This window comes from Pseudonaja textilis, chromosome 1 (genome assembly GCF_049901715.1).
Source record: "Pseudonaja textilis isolate UNSWEBS1 chromosome 1, rPseTex1.2, whole genome shotgun sequence".
Taxonomy (NCBI): domain Eukaryota; kingdom Metazoa; phylum Chordata; class Lepidosauria; order Squamata; family Elapidae; genus Pseudonaja; species Pseudonaja textilis.
Window position 1 is genome coordinate 236,275,438 of NC_141990.1, and position 16,388 is coordinate 236,291,825.

Genomic DNA, 16,388 nt, shown 5'->3' on the forward strand with positions numbered 1-16,388 from the left:
GGGGTTCAGCCAAGCAGAAAACAATTATGAATTCAATAGCATTACTTCCTATGTACACGGATTTAAAATTTCAGGGGAGTGCAGAGAAGAGCAACGAAGTTGATTTGAGAACTGCAAATCTCACAAAAAGTTGCAGGAACTGGTACGTCTAGTCTAACAAAGAGAAGGACAAGAGGTGACATGATAGCAGTGTGTCACTATGTAAGGGGCTGCTGCCACAGAGAAGAGGGGGTCAACCTATTCTCCAAAGCATCTGAAGGCAGGACAAAAAGTAATGGATGGAAACTAATCAAGGAGAGAAGCAGTTTAGAGCTAAGGAGAAATTTCCTGATAGTGAGAATAATTAATCAATGGAACAGCTTCCTTTCAGAAATTGTGGGTGTTCTATCACTGGAGATTTTTAAAAAGAGATTGGGCAGCCATTTGTCTCACATAGTAGAGTCTCCTGCTTTGAGCAATGGGTTGGAGTAGATGATCTCCAAGGTTCCTTCCAACTCTGTTATTCTTTGCCTGTAAGCAAAGCTGTAGCCATTTGGTGGCCACTAGAACAATGTCTGGTAAGGTTCATATTGTCTGAAGGTTCCTGCCCATGCCACCCAGTTGAGGAAGGATTTTGTTAGATCGGGTACAAAAGAGACGCGAGACCAATGTACTTCAAGCTCTTTATTTTATGTTAAGATCTGTACAAGATCTTGGAGCCGCGGCAGCCCTTCATATAGGGATTGCTCGCAGCTTGTCGGCCAATGACAGCACTTTGAATCTCCCGCGATCGGCTCAGCCAATCGCGGTTGATTCTAAGTGAGCCAATCACAGTTGTTGAGTCGGCCAATCAGAATGCAGTTCATATGGACCAATCAGAGTTTACCTTTTGGAGTATGTTAATACAGTACAGATTTGTTTTTTTCCACAGAATAAATTCTCTGCCTTTTGGCAATAGGAACAAATATGCATATAGATCAAAGAGCTACTAGAGAGAGAATAAACCAGAATGAGGCAGAGATGTGAAAAGCTTTTTTCTGTGCCCTCCCATGAGGCTGACATTTGCATCACTAAGCAATGACATAACGGATGCTGCAAACAAACCCTCTTTATATTCTGGAAACTCTTAAGCTGTTTCTTCTTCATCTGGACAAGAACCAGCAGCTGGTGAAGGAAATTTGAATGCATTAATTTGCTCTAATTCCTGAAAGTACAAATAGCAACAGCATATAAAAAGACACATTAAGATTAATCATTGCTAATTTGTAGAGATTTAAATTTTGTTTTGAAGTATACTTAAGAAAAGAAAATTCATAGCAGTATGCAAATAGCACTACAATTATATTGCCTTTACTTTAAATTAAAAAGTCACTTTGCAACCAATTCTTGCACTTAACAACACCTTTTGCAGGTCTGTAAAGGAAAGGAAAGCTAAAATAACGTCCTAAGCATGTTTCATTTAGTGACTGCTTCACTTAACAAATGAGTTTCTGGCTCCAATTGTGGTCACTAATGACAGCTACCTGTGTCCCATTGGCTTTTTTAAGTTGAATTGAGTGGCCGTAGAAATCTAATAAATAAATGTACTTTGATTCCATCTTATTCCATTTTTGAGGCAACTGACAGCTGTAATTGAAATCAAACAAAACTTACAGTTCAATATCGAGGAAGTTTGTTTTAAAACAGTATGATTAAGTATTCCTTGTGATGCAGCTTTATACCTTGATCCAATATAACAACGGAATGTTGAAATTACAAATTTTATAGGGATTAAATGCTAAATATGAAGAGCTTCAAAAATGAAAAAAAAAACTATACTTTGGATCCAGCCAAAACCAAAATGGTAGCATTGCAATTATTTTCATATCGATTTCTTTAGGTTTATATAATACTGAAAGGGGATAGCAATATTTCCATCAAGAAAGCTTCTAAATTATCTTTAGAGAAAGATTTTACACAAGGTAGTTACAGTGGTCAACTCAAAAGTTACAAATGATGAGAATTGTAAGAGCTGTTTTATCAAATGACGATCAGTAACAACAACAATTTTTATAACAAAACGTTCTTCGGGCCACCACTTCTTTTAAATTCTGTCACTTATGGGACCTAGGAAGCATGCCTATTCAGTGTCCATCATTCCTGGGTCCTGGAAAAATATCCCCAGCCCAATGTGCAATAAGCCCCAATTTGTTCACTTAAAAAAAAAAGTTAAGACCTGGCCATGTATTTACATCCAGAAGAACGGAGTCCCATTTCGGTTATTTCATAATTGTGCTTCTGGATGTAAATACATGGCCAGGTCTTAACTTTTTTTTTTTAAGTGAACAAATTGGGGCTTATTGTCACCATTTTGTATTTTATCTAGTGGGTATGCTTTTAATGTTTTGTAGTTCTTTTGGTTTATAGCTGTATGCTGTCCAGAGTCACACTGTTTGTATAAAATCAATTAAATAGATGAATAAATAAAACTACAGCAGGCATCTCCAGAAATAGCATAAAGAGGTTTAGGAATACAGATCATATTTCTGTAGGTTAATAATATTCCAACAGTGCAAGACTGAATGCCAGTAAGTTGTGTCTATAGCTAATCTACATGTATCATTCAAGTATGGGAAAAAGACTGAAAAAGAACAAAGCAATAGGGATTTTGTGGGAGTGATTGGAATAATGAAGGAAAAAAGACCAGTGGCAGGAATAAGGCTCTTGAGGCATATGCGATGATAAACAGAATGCCAACTTGGATTCTGACAAATGCAAGCAAAAGTAAATGCAGGAAATAATATTCAATGCGTTGTTAAATACCCCCATTTTTCAAATACATATTATAATTCTTACATATTTTCAGATGTTTCTTTGAAGTTGAGTACAATGTTCTATGGAATGTTACATGTCTCTTCAAAATGAAGAAATGAAAATAAATGAAGCACTAAACTCAATATAATAATCACTCTATGGATACAAAAGCCAATTCTGAATCTGAACTTTTTGAGATCGCCTCCAAAAAAACAAATCAAATAGTCCTCTCCCATCACTCCCCACACCATCCCTCGGGGTGCTACAAAATGAACAGTTGTAGTATTCAAAACAACTTTTACAATATAAACATTTTTGGGGCAACTGTCGTAGATTCTTTGGTCTGTGCAAAATAGGTTGGTACGTGCCTGTTCAAAAATATTTCCGCTTACATCAATCTGACTTAATTCAGTCCTTTACGTATCACAACTAGCTTTGTACACAAATGCTCATGATTCAGATTCCATGGTTTATCTTAGGAGAGGACTTCAGAGAACTATGTCTGTGTGCAGGATCCCCCTCATATGATCTGTAATCAGGATGACATTTAGCAGATAGCATTCCTAAACACAGGATAATACCCCAGTGGATAATTAACAACCTTTATGCAAAACTTTAGCAAACTTTATGGGAAACAGAGTACAATGTTTTCTTAACTAATCTCTGTTTACGTAATGAAGGAATAATACAGAGCAAGAGAGAAACACATCACCTTCAACTTCAGAAAATTAGGATCTGATTCGTTTTCTCTTCCTCAATTTTTCTGAAAATCCACAATTCTTCTCTTCAAATAGAAATGTTCACTTGCATCAATGGTTTCTCACTTTGGAGAGGATGTCAGAAAAGAAGGGAAAACTAGGAGGGATACATATATTCATATATAAACAGAGTTACAGAGAAGCACATCTTAGAAGTAAACATTGATTGACAATTAATTTATCATCCTGAGCTCAGAGGCAGTTTTTGCTCTCACACTTATATCTAGCTTCAGTAGGTAAACCTAGGGGTTTTAGAGGAAAACAAATTAGATTTTGCAAATGTGAGCTCTTACCATTTAAGTCATAAATCTGGCCCAATTCTCTCTGAGATTGAAGTTATTCACACAGGATAATCCTCCAGCATATAATAAGCAAATAAGCCTTCTAATAGTTGCAAATAATAACTCTTTTTTTATTCTGGTCCAGAGATGCTAAGGATATAAGCAGCAGTCCCCAACTTTTTGGGTTCCAGGGATCAGTTTCATGGAAGACTATTTTTCCATGGACTGGGAGGGCGATGGTTTCAAGTTTCGCTTGCTTACATGCTGCTCATTTCCAGCTGTGGGGCCTAGTTCCTAACAGGCCACAGACAGACCAGTACCAGTCTATGTTAGTTAGTTAGTTAGTTTACGTTATTGTCATTGCACCTCGTACAATGAAATCAAACACCATCTTCAGTGCACATCATGACCATGACCATGAAAATAAACACAAACACACATCCTGTTAAGTTTGAGCAATGAGAGGCTGAACCAGAGCATGAGTGCAACAATACTTTATTTTACAATAAAGGGCTGACCGTGCTTGCCACGCCTGGAACTGGCTCGCAGCAATCAGCAACTGGTTGGACCCCGCAGCCTGCTTTTATAGCTGGCTGCTGGAGAGAACCAACCAATGGGAATGGGAGAATAACGCCCACACAAAGTGAGTGGACCTGGAGTGAGAACTCCTAGAGTTCTCAGGACATAACACCCCTTCCCCCAGATGCGAACATGCATAGTCCTTGAGGTAGATGGGGGTTGTGTTGCCCGAACGGCGCAGCTCGGGACATTGTCTGTCTGTTCGGTATCAGTCTGTGACGGTTGAGCCGACATGGTGTCGCCAACGCTCCCTCCGGACTGGGCATCCTCAGAAACCACCGGGTTGGTTACTGGAGTCGAGCTCTCATGGGTTGGATCAGGCTGGTCAACTCTCTGGGCGCTGTTGTCCGAGTTTGGGTTGACTGGAGCGACCGCTGGTGCAGACTGGTCGTTGGGTGCGATGTGGCTGGGCGGCGGATGTGGTGGTTCCCCTTCGACTGGAGACTCTGGACTCTTGTTGGCAAGGGTGCTGGGGCGCCTTCTAAGCTGGTCTATGTGTCTCCTCCAGACGCGACCATCCTCCAGCCTGACCCTATACGATCTCGGCCCGGTGACGGCGATGACCTCGCCTGAATCCAAAGTGGGTCCCCAGCGAAATTCCTTGCGAATACTGGCTCCTGTAACATAAAATGTCTAACCCCGAAGTAGAGCGAGGGGAGAGTCAGGGCAGTATTGAGGGTGCAGTCTGTCCAATACAGTCCTCAGGCGCCGGCCCATCAGAAGTTCCGCTGGGGACTTATTGGTGACTGTACAGGGGGTTGAGTGCTGGCTCATCAGGAACCATGCGAGTTTGTGGTGCCAGTCATCCCTGCCAAACCTAGCGAGGGCCTCTTTGGTGGTCCTGACGGCCCTTTCAGCCAACCCATTACTGGCAGGGTGAAATGGGGCTGTGAAAATGTGGCGAATGCCCAGGTTGGCAGCAAAACGGCTGAATTCTACTGATGCGAACTGTGGGCCATTATCGGAGACAATGGAGTCGGGTAGTCCATGTGTAACGAACAGGCGCGTTAACACGTTGGTGATTGCTAGTGTGGTGGTCGTGAATAGCTGTGCCACGTCTATCCATTTGGAATAAGCGCCACGACCACTAGGAACATCTTTCCATGCACGGGGCCGCCAGATCGATATGGATTCTAGACCAAGGCGCTGGCGCTCCCATCTGGTAGGGGTGGCGATGGGGGAGCAGGACGGGATTCCTGGCAAATGCTGCAGGAACTTACCCAATTGACAATGTCCTCGCGTCGAGACCCGCCACCACACGTAGCTGCGTGCATGACTTCATTCTCACGATGCCGGGTGTCCCTCGTGCAACGCTCCAGGACTCGGGTACGCAGCGAGGTCGGAATGACCACTCGAGTGCCCCACAGTAGACAACCCTGCAAACTGGACAGCTCCTGCATGCGAGTCTTAAAGGGTGCGAATTTGTTATCAACGCGCCTCCCGGCCACCCTCCTCACCCAGTCGAGCACCTGGGTGAGCGCTTGGTCCGCCTTGGTTTTAGCGGTGATGTCAAGGGCGGTGATGGGCAGGTCCAACTGGGTGATTTCGAAAATGGCGTTGACAGGAGCTGGGTCTTCAGCCGGAGCGGGTAAGGGGCAGCGACTGAGAGCGTCGGCGTGATAGAGTTTTGCCCGGGCGGTGAATAAGTTTGTATGAGTAGGCCGCTAGGAAGAGTGTCCACCTTGTCATCCTAGGGGAAAGGACTTGAGGTGTCTGTTTGTCGCCGGCCAGTAGGCCCAGGAGGGGCTTATGGTCGGTGACCAGTTTGAAGAAATGGCCAAAAAGGAATTCGTGAAACTTTTTCACGGCCGCAACAGCTGCTAGGGCTTCCTTGTCTATTTGGCTGTAGTTTCGCTCCGTGGCCGAGAGCGTCCTGGAGAAAAAGGCGATAGGGGCCTCGGCGCCATTGGGGAGTCTGTGACTAAGGACTGCCCCAATTCCAAAAGGGGATGCGTCTGCTGCCAGTACTAAAGGAAGGTTGGGGTCGAATTGGATGAGCACTGCCTCTGGACGTAAGTAGTGATTTGACGGCGTTAAACGCCTGGTCTTCTTTGTGCCCCCAGTGCCACGGTGACTTTTTGTCTAGTAATCTGTGTAGGGGTTCGGCGACTGAGGCTTTATGGGGCAAGAAGGATGCATAAAAGTTCAGCAGCCCCAAGAAAGCTTGTAGCTCCGCTTTGGAGGTTGGTGCGGGAGCTTCGTGGATTGCCCTAACCTTGGACTCCAGGGGGTGAATGCCAGAGGCGTCAATTTTATAACCCAGAAAGTCCACCTGTCTAGTGGCAATGGCGCATTTTTCTTTTTTTTTAACTTGAGGCCATGCTGTCTGAACCTCTCTAACACTGCTCGCACTCTCTGGAAGAGTTGGGGTCTGTCCCTGGCCGAGACCAAGATGTCACGAAGTAGGGTACTACACCAGGGAGGCCCTGTAAAATCCGCTCCATGAGGGATTGAAAAATACCCGGGCAACACTTACGCCAAATTGGAGACGCTTGCATCGGAAGGCACCCTGTGAGTGACGATGGTCTGAAGTTCCGCTGTTTGGTTATCAACAGGGAACTGCTGATATGCTTGAGACATGTCCAATTTAGCAAAAATACTGCCCGGCTCGAATGTGTGTAATAAGTGCTGAATGACGGGCACAGGGTAGGCGCTAACTTGTAAATATTTATTGATTGTTGTCTTGTAGTCCGAGCAAATTCTCAGGCTACCATCTTTTTAAGGGGTGTGACAATGGGCGTCTCCCACTTGGCGAAATCTGTTGGCTCAATGACCCCTTGTTTTAGTAGTTTATCCAATTCAGCGTCTAGTTTTGGTCTAATAGCAAATGGAACTCTCACGTGGTTTTAATCTGATTGGGACTGCCTGGGGTCAACGGTGAACGAGATGGGGGTTCCATTATAACACCCCAGCTCCTCGCTGAACACATCTGCGTAGTCAGCTAATAAGGAGTCAGTGTCTGAGGTTGAGACAGCATGGACTCCTGTTAGCCCTAGGCCGAGGTGGGGAAACCAATCGAGCCCCAATAAGGTGGGTAGATTGCCGTTAACTACCACTAGAGGTAGGTGGCCTTAAAAGCTCTAAAACTGACAAAGAACTTGCCTCTGCCGATCACGGGAATGGCCTTCCCCTGGTAGTCCTTCAGACCGAACTGGCATCTCTGAAGCCGGGTAGTAGATAGGCTGGGATGGAGTCTCTTGAGGGTGCTCCATGAGATTATTGAGAGCGCTGACCCTGTGTCAACCTCCATGTGGCACGGTTTACCTTCTAGGGAAACGGAGAGAGAAATTTTACTAACAGTGTGGCAAGTACGCCTGGCAAGGCGGTGCGCGCGACAGTTTAATACTTGCCTCTGTGGTCCCGAGTGCGAGGACGGGGTCTGTGTGCAGCGCTTTGAGGGGCTTGGCAGACTCTCGCGATGTGCCCCTCTTATGGCAGTTGTTGCAAGTGGCTCCTTTAAACTTGCAGGTGGCCCTTGATGCGATCCCCACAGGCTAGGCACAGTGTGATGTGCTTGGGTGGACCAGTGTATTCTTGTTTGGCCCCTACCTGCGACCGTCTGTCCTGGCGCAGGCGGTGGACGCCGCTTTCATCATTGTGGGTTTCCTCCGCTTCCACCTCTTCGGAATGGACTGGGAACGATGCCAACTTGGCACTTGGGCCCTGAATTTCGGTGGCTGAGTTCGTTGCTAGCTCGGTTGCTAGGGCCTCCTCGACCGCTTGCGCGAGGTTGAGGTCTTTTTGCTAGCAGGCGCCTCTGTAGGTTGAGATCCTTGACCCCACAAACTAATTGATCGAGGAGCATGTCCTCCAGGTATGTTCCAAACCCGCAGTGCAGGGCTGCTGTTCTGAGGGCGGCCATATATTGATTGATGGTCTCCTTACTTGATTGCTTCCTCATACGGAACGTGAACCTCCTGGCGATTTGTGAAGGCCTGGGAGCGTAGTGGTTAGTGAGGATCTCAAGCAACTCGGACCACGGAACGTTTTTCACCCTCTCGGTGCCACGAAAGCTGCGGCGGTATCGTAAACGGTGGCTCCGCAGTAGATTAGGAAATAGGATTTTTCCGATGCTCTCCCGCATCCGCCAGGCCGACCGCATCGATGTAATGATTGAAGCGGTTCTTATACGATTCCCACTTCTCTTCGTCTGGTTTAAACGCCGGAATACTGGGTTGGAACTCATGGTGCTGAACGGCTGGGCTACCTGCGGAAAAATCTCTCTGGGACAACGGGCGCCGTGAGTTACTAGTGATATCAGCTCTGGAGAGGTTTTTTGCTACCCTCTTTTTCTCTCTGGGTTACCACGTTGGCTGCTAGCCGTTGGAGGTGTCTTGATTCGCGCCAAAAAGTGGGCGTTAGTGACTTCTTACAGCGCTGTGTTGTGCTCCTACTGGCTCGAAATTCAAATGACACCCGTTTGAATTTCGCGCCAAATACAGAGCGGCTGCGGCTCGCAGTGCTTCACTTTCCCCGTAGCGGGGCTAACAAGCTGCCACAGACGCTTCTAACTTTTGAACCAGACCGCTTTCTGGCTGCGGATCAGCGTTTGCTCTTTTTGATCGCTCTTTGTTGGCTGACCGCTCTCTCTGGCTGCGGATCAGCGCTTTCTCTTATCGCCAGCCAATCGCTCTCTCTGGGCTGCGGATCGGTGGCTAGTGACTCAGCGGTTGCATGGTGCTTCTGGTAGCCATCCCATCCTCGTCGCCAGTGTTAAGTTTGAGCAATGAGAGGCTGAACCAGAGCATGAGTGCAACAATACTTTATTTTACAATAAAGGGCTGACCGTGCTTGCCACGCCTGGAACTGGCTCGCAGCAATCAGCAACTGGTTGGACCCCGCAGCCTGCTTTTATAGCTGGCTGCTGGAGAGAACCAACCAATGGGAATGGGAGAATAACGCCCACACAAAGTGAGTGGACCTGAGTGAGAACTCCTAGAGTTCTCAGGACATAACACATCCTTCACACATTGAAATGGAACCCCCCGATACCACACCAACACTGCACTATACAGCAGAATTCAAAAGAACTACTGCCCTGGGATAGAAGCTGTTTTTCAGCCTGTTTGTTCTGTTTTTATTATTCTATTATCATCTGCCAGATGGTAATAGTTCAAAAAAAGGGTTCCCCAGGATGAGATGGATCTTTGAGAATGTTTTGAACTTTCTTAAGGCAGTGGGAGCTATAAAGCTCTTCCAAAGACAGGAGAGGGCAACCAATGATCTTCTGGGCAATGACATTAACCCTCTGGAGTGCTTTCCTATCTGCCACTGTGCAACTGGCAAACCATACAGAGGTGCAGTATGTTAAAATGCTCTCTATGGTGCAGTGGTAGAAGATCACTAGCAGTTTTTCATTCAGTTGTTGTTTTCTGAGAAGTCTCAGGTAGTATAATCTCTGCTGGGCCCTTTTGATCAGGGTTGCAATGTGGGCACCCCAGGTCAGGTCCTCTTTTAGGGAAACTTAAACCTGGCCACTTGCTCCACTCGGTCTCCATTGATAAGCAAGGGCTGGAGGTCTGATCTGTTCCTTCTATAGTCCACTATAAGCTCCTTGGTTCTTATTGGTGTTGAGGACCAAGTTGTTGTCTCCACACCATGAAAGCAACCGGTCCACCTCATCTCCGTAGGCAGACTCATCCCCCCCGGAGATAAGTCCCACAACTGTTGTATCATCTGCAAATTTAGCAATAGTATTACTAGCGTGAGTGGGAATGAAGTCATGCACATAAAGAGTATAGAGTAAGGGACTCAACACGCAACCCTGTGGTGTACCAGTGTTAAGAATAAAGGCTGAAGAGGTATGATTACCTAATCTGACCCTCTGTGAGCGGCCAGACAGGAAATCCATAATTCACAGGCAGATTGAATTAGAAAGCCCAAGGTCCAGAAGTTGGTCCAGGGATTGGGGAACTAATGCAAGAAATGCTGGGATGTAATCGTGAATAGCTCATGACATACAGGGAAGGTTACATGTTCAAGTGCAGAAATATCCTTATGCAATATCTTGATTATTTGTTATGCCATCGTCATTTTTGACTCCTAGCAACCACGTGAATTTTCTGATGTTCCATCTCTAACTTGTTCTTTCAAGCCTCTCAATGTTACACCATTGCCATTATAACTGAGTCCATTCATCTTGCTTTCCCAGGGAGCTGGATCTTTGCATGTGTCCAAAGCAGCATAATGAGAACTCATTTAATGAGTCTGGTCATTTTGTGCCTTGAATGAGAACTCTGAATTGTTGTTTTTTTTAGTTTAAATATTGCATGCGGATATTGTTACTTCCCGCTCTCCTTGGTCTCATCACTCAGGTTTCTAGAAGTTTTCGAGCCACATTTATGCCAAAATTACCTCACTGTAACAAATCTGGATTTGTTACAGTGGGAGTTTTTTCTTCCAGTCAGGGAAACCTAGTAACCTGGTAATCCAAACCATAGTCGCTCTTGCCCAAATAATATAGCACGGATAAGCAATTTATAAACCAGGGATAACCAACCTTGGCAACTTTAAGACTTGTGCTTTGCAGCTGCTTTACTTTCAAGGCCATGGTTATTAATTTCAGGTGGTTATCCATTACCAGTGGGTTAAAAATCTATGATTAACACATGCTGCTCACTTCTCCTCATCTGAGGCAAAATTCCCTCCCTTTGAAAAGGAATGCTAATTTTTAAAACTCAACTCCTCTCTGCTTGCCAAAGGGTAGATTTCTCTCTTGGTTGCACACTCTCTTTCTTTCTCTGTCTCACACACACACACACAGCCCTATGGAAACCGTATACCTGAGTCATTTTCTATTTTTCAATGGCTGGAGCGATTGCCCAGTATTCAAACACAAAGACTCTGGTATGTCCATAATCAGGTATGCTATTCTGAAAGCTAATCTGTCATTAAGTACCTTTATAATCTCCAGAACAATCTTGTACTAGACACTGCAAATACAATCATCAGTCATTGCAGTTGGGTTTCCTGCACAACTGATAAGGAATGAGGTCTGCCAATAAGATGAAAGCTGTGCCAGCTGACTTGGGAAGGAGTCAATATTAACTTTCCTTGAATGTACAGAGCAGTAAAATATGTGTCAACATGAGACCATTTTTTTTTAATCTCTGTATCTGGGTGGATAAAATGGCATGCGCTTCAGAAAACTCCTAAACACCTAAAAAAAAAATTCAGAAAGAAAAAAAATAACTTTCCTTTAAAAAATTATCTCCAGCTAGTCCTCAACTTGCGACCACAACTGATCCCAAAATATTGTTACTAAGCAAGGGAGTTTTGCCCCATTTTACAACCCTTTTGGCCACAGCTATTAAGCGAGTTGCTGCAGTTGTTAAGTGAATCATGTGGTCCTTAGGCAAATCTGACTGCCCCCCCTTTGACTTTGCTTGTCAGATACTGGCTGGGAAAGTTACAAATGGGGGTCATATGGCCCCAGGACAGTGCAGCTGTCATAAATAGATCCCAGTTGCCAAGCCCCCAAATTTTGATCATATGACCATGAGGATATTACAATGGACATAAGAGTGAAAAAAGCAAACCCTTGGCGCCATGCAAAGCGCATGTTTGGCGCAGGCGCACACTCACTAAACTGGTTGTTACACTGATTGATTCACATCCCTGCTAGCACCTACAGGTTGATCACATGGTTGAAGCCACCATCTTCACTTGATGTCCTTATTGCTGTCTTACCATAACTGTTGTTGCTTTTTTCTGTTACATAGGTCTCTCCATCACTCTGCAGCAGTGTACAAAATTTCATTGAAAGAGTTGTCTTCTGATATACAGAATTTGCTTGTGATAAGCCAAGGAAGCTGTAGGCAAAGGAAGAGATGATGATATAATGAAAGCCAACATCTAACACTTAACCCTAAATACAACAATCCCACATCCCACTCATTGAATTAGTATGGAAATAGTTTTTTTTTTCTTTAGAAAGGAATGCTGAAAGTATTCACTTTTTTTACAACACTGAAAAGAATTAAAAATTTTGATCACCTTATTTTTGCCCCCATGTGGTATTAGAGAATGGATACTTAAATACTGTATACTGTACAGTATGTGAATCTGAAAATCTGAGATTTTCTGAGCTAATTTGTCCAACTCACATTTGCTTCTGAAAATTCCAACATATTGATAAAGTCAAGATTTATTAAGATGAACCATGATACTGGAAATCACAGACTGAAGTATTCTCTTAAATTTAACATTCAGTGGCTGTGCAGTCTGCTTTCTCTTTCATTGTACAATTAAGCCTGAAAAAGGTTGAGTGGGGCTGGAATATTTTTACGAGACTCCAATCTGTATTTCTGAGATCCTTAAATATTTAGCTTCATAGTGTCCCTGCTTTCATTTCTATTGGTTTTATTTTATTTATACAATTATATTCCATACAAATAATACAATCCACTTAAAATATTTACAAATTAAACTCTAGACTCATAGTTACTTGTATTAGGCAAATTAAAACAAGTACAGTGCTGAGGCGATAGACAGATGGACTAATTATCTCTTTCTCTTGCTCAAACTGGAAAGTACAAGAAAATAATTAATTCATTTTGAGGCTCATGACACCTAGAACGTATTAGTTTGATCCTACATTAGAAGATTCCAATTTGTTGAAACGTTTGTTTCCTTGATTTTTTTTTTTTTTGAAAGTTGTTCTAATTACCATATAATCAGACATTCCGTCACTCTGGACTGTTCAAATTGCTCTCTCCAGCCATTGTACTGTATATGTTATCCTTTGAAGTTCTTCATTTATATACATTACCAAGCTTAACTATCTTGTTTTAGCAGCAATACAAATCTTTGATGCCAGTCAAGCAACACTTTCATCCGACTTAAAATATGTTGAGCTTTCTAAAAAAAAAAAAGTGGGTTTAATAATTATATGACATAATTCATCCTGTGACTGACAGCAGCACAGCAATAACTAAGAAATTAAGATAATTAGTTTTATTCAGCTATCAGGAATTATGCTTTCCACTGCCCACATGGATGGTGGCCTTGGAAGCTAAAAAGCTAAAAAGAAGAAAGAGAAGCTGCAAAGACCCCTTTTTCATTCAAGAATATATCTTCCAATATTTGAGGGCTGTCACAGGGAAGAGTCAACCTATTCTCCAAAGCACTTGTGGGTAGGACAGAAATAATGGATGGAAACTTATCGCGTGGAGAAATCCAGCCTAAAACTAAAGAGAAATTTTCTGACGATGAGAACAATTAATCGGTGGAATACCTTACCTCCAAAAGTTGTGGGTGCTTCATCACTGGAGGTTTCAAAGAACAGCCAATTATCCAGAAGGGTATAGAATCTCCTGCTTGAGCAGGAGGTTGGATTAAAAGACCTCCAAGCTCTCTTCCAATACTGTTATTCTGTAAAGGATCTCTCCACTGGAACAAGGAATCAAGGGAATCATTTATGTTACAACAGCACTGAACATCCAAAATATGCAAAGACTTAGAATATCAATAGGTATAACAGATAACAGATAATCAGAGTTGGAAGGGACCTTGTAGGTCATCTAGTCCAATCCCCCGCCCAAGCGGGAGACCCTACACCATTTCTGACAAATGGCAGTCCAATCTCTTCTTGAAAGTCTCAAGTGATGGTATCACCAATGCTAAGACAATTTCCCACAGGCTGGAGGGGGGGGGAACTGATTCAATCTTCTTCAATCATGGTGCCTTTCAGAAGTATTGTATTCAATGCCCATAACTCTAAAAGCCATGAAAAGAAATATTGTTTGCCAAGTTGCTTCCCAGAGCTCTTTTTTTTTCTTTTCTTTTTTCTTTTGGACTGCAGAAAAGAAAAGATTTAGGATTTGAACTTCCTTCTTCCTATTTATAATTGGCATTTGACATTTCATTGTTTGCTTTGCATTAGTGCATGTAATGTAAAATGTAAACAAAAGCCTGTTTTATGATAAATAAAGACCAGCAGAAATATTTATCAGAACCAAGTGAAACAGGAATTTTTCAGTTCCAGTAAAATCGTATGCACAGGGTTGAGCCACACATAGTGCAAATAAACCATGTTTAATCTTACTAAATAAGCCACTGTTCCCTCAAGACAGTAAGCTATCAACAGAGACTATGTTCTCAGAACATGCTAAACCAAAGTTAAACATACCACAGTATAGCTACTGTATGATGTGTCAATCCAGCCCCAGTATGTTTATTAGGACCTATCAAGGATAACAGTTAGGAATCTGCTCTAATATGAAGCAGAATTAGGGTTAAGATAAGTTTGAAAACTTGAGCTGGCTCGAATTTGCACTGTATTAAATAAGTTTGCTATCAAATGAGACTGATTCAGTTCAACAACGTTGAGTTTATTAATTAAGAATTGCAGTCTTACCTCCCCTCTCCCGTGCAACTGAATTAAGAGCTCAGAGTATAGCACTAAAATAAATGCAGGTCATGTACATAATGGATTCACATGAAAACAATCACCTTAACTCATTTGCAGAATGAAGTTCAGACATTCTCTTTCCCCAGTTTTAATCCTAGGTAAGTCATAGATTCTTCTATAGGTAGTGCTTGTTTACTGAACACAATTGGGATCAGCAATTCAGTCATTAAGTGAAGTCATAACGAAGTGAAATTGCAACTGTTTTTATGGTCTTAACTTCAATTTTTCTTTGCTTTACAGACTTGTAATTGGGAAGACTGGTCATAAAGTTATTTTTTTCATCACCATCTTAACTTCAGACATTTACTTGTTTTGTTTTCTTTCCCAACTCAAAAAAAGAAAGCTTTTAAGGGCAAAAATATCAGGAAAAAGGGCCTCCCACTGTGCTCCTACCTGAGTATTCATTACACAGTAGCTCCATTGATCTCTTCTCTATTTGCAGTGTTGCTGTTCCTTGCTATGTTGCAGTAGCTGGATACCTTACCTGTGCCTTGATGGCACTTCTTTGTATTCCTTCCCAGACAAAGCCACAGTCCAAGAGAAATGAAGCACAACAGGGTGAGTGCTTGCCACATCTGAGCTTTAAGAAGGGAGGGGGAAACCCAAAATATTTCAGCCTGAAAGTCTGAACTAAAACCATTAGGGGTTAGTCTATGAGTATCCTTTAAATTAGGCTAGGGTTGCTTTCCATTTCAATTGCATGGCACAGGTTTAGGGAACTTCACCTTAATCCCAAGGTAGGTGGAAGTGTGATTGTTTTGTTCCCTGGGGGGAAAAATGCTGGCTTTAATGTATTGCAATCCTTAACTGGCTGGTAGATATACATGTGAGTAGTGTTATGCTAAAGCATTTACTCCAGCAGTAAGTAGGCTGGACTCCCTTGACTTGATGTCCTTCACACATAAAAAAAATATGGTTTGTTTCTTCATCCCAGTAGCCCATGAATGAGTTCTGGATATGATCTGAAGCTGCTTGAGAATATAGTACGGTCTAATTTGAATATCAGGGACGCGGTGGCTCAATGGCTAAGACGCTGAGCTTTGTTGATCAGAAAGGTCGGCAGGTCGGCAGTTCAGCGGTTCGAATCCCTAGTGCCACGTAACGGTGTGAGCTCCCATTAACTTGTCCCAGCTTCTGCCAATTTAGCAGTTCAAAAGCATGAAAAAATGCAAGTGGAAAACTAGAGACCACTTTGGTGGGAAGGTAACAGCATTCCGTGCACTTTCGGCATTTAGTCATGCCGGCCACATGACCACAGAGATGTCTTCGGACAGCCCTAGCTCTTCGGCTTTGTAATGGAGATGAGCACCGCCCCCTAGAGCCGGAAATGACTAGCACGTATGTGCAAGGGAAATCTTTATCTTTACCTAATTTAAATATTTGCAGCTGATTCCCATAAATTATGTCAAGACTAAATGACTAAATTATGACTAAATGCAGATTTGGGCCTGGAATAGCCTTTTCCCCCCTTCTTGTCCCTTTGTGTGTGTTTTTAAGCTTGTTTTACCAAAGAAAGATAGTGTGAAGAACTCAACTACCTTACTTTTGTGACTTGGGTCACGGTAAAGATTTGCTCTAGTAAAGATT

At 43.1% G+C, this 16,388-nt stretch overlaps 1 protein-coding gene and 1 long non-coding RNA gene across 3 annotated transcripts in view; one reads left to right on the plus strand and one right to left on the minus strand.

Annotated features, from left to right (window-relative positions):
* The window catches only part of SLC67A1 (solute carrier family 67 member 1), an 84,797-nt gene that overhangs the window by 33,443 nt on the left and 34,966 nt on the right, over window positions 1-16,388 (plus strand). Inside the window, exon 5 of the mRNA XM_026706450.2 lies at window positions 15,244-15,359. Coding sequence (XP_026562235.1) covers window positions 15,244-15,359 — 116 coding nt within the window. The remainder of the gene's footprint in view (window positions 1-15,243; window positions 15,360-16,388) is intronic.
* On the minus strand, window positions 92-15,345 carry LOC148128104 (uncharacterized). 2 transcript variants are annotated; one of them, XR_015740769.1, is made up of 5 exons: window positions 15,195-15,345; window positions 13,626-13,780; window positions 13,059-13,249; window positions 12,080-12,201; window positions 92-3,595 (listed from the first exon to the last, which is right to left on the minus strand). It is a non-coding gene; the product is annotated as an uncharacterized LOC148128104 (long non-coding RNA). The 2 variants fall into 2 exon arrangements; XR_015740767.1 differs by having other exon boundaries at window positions 92-3,627.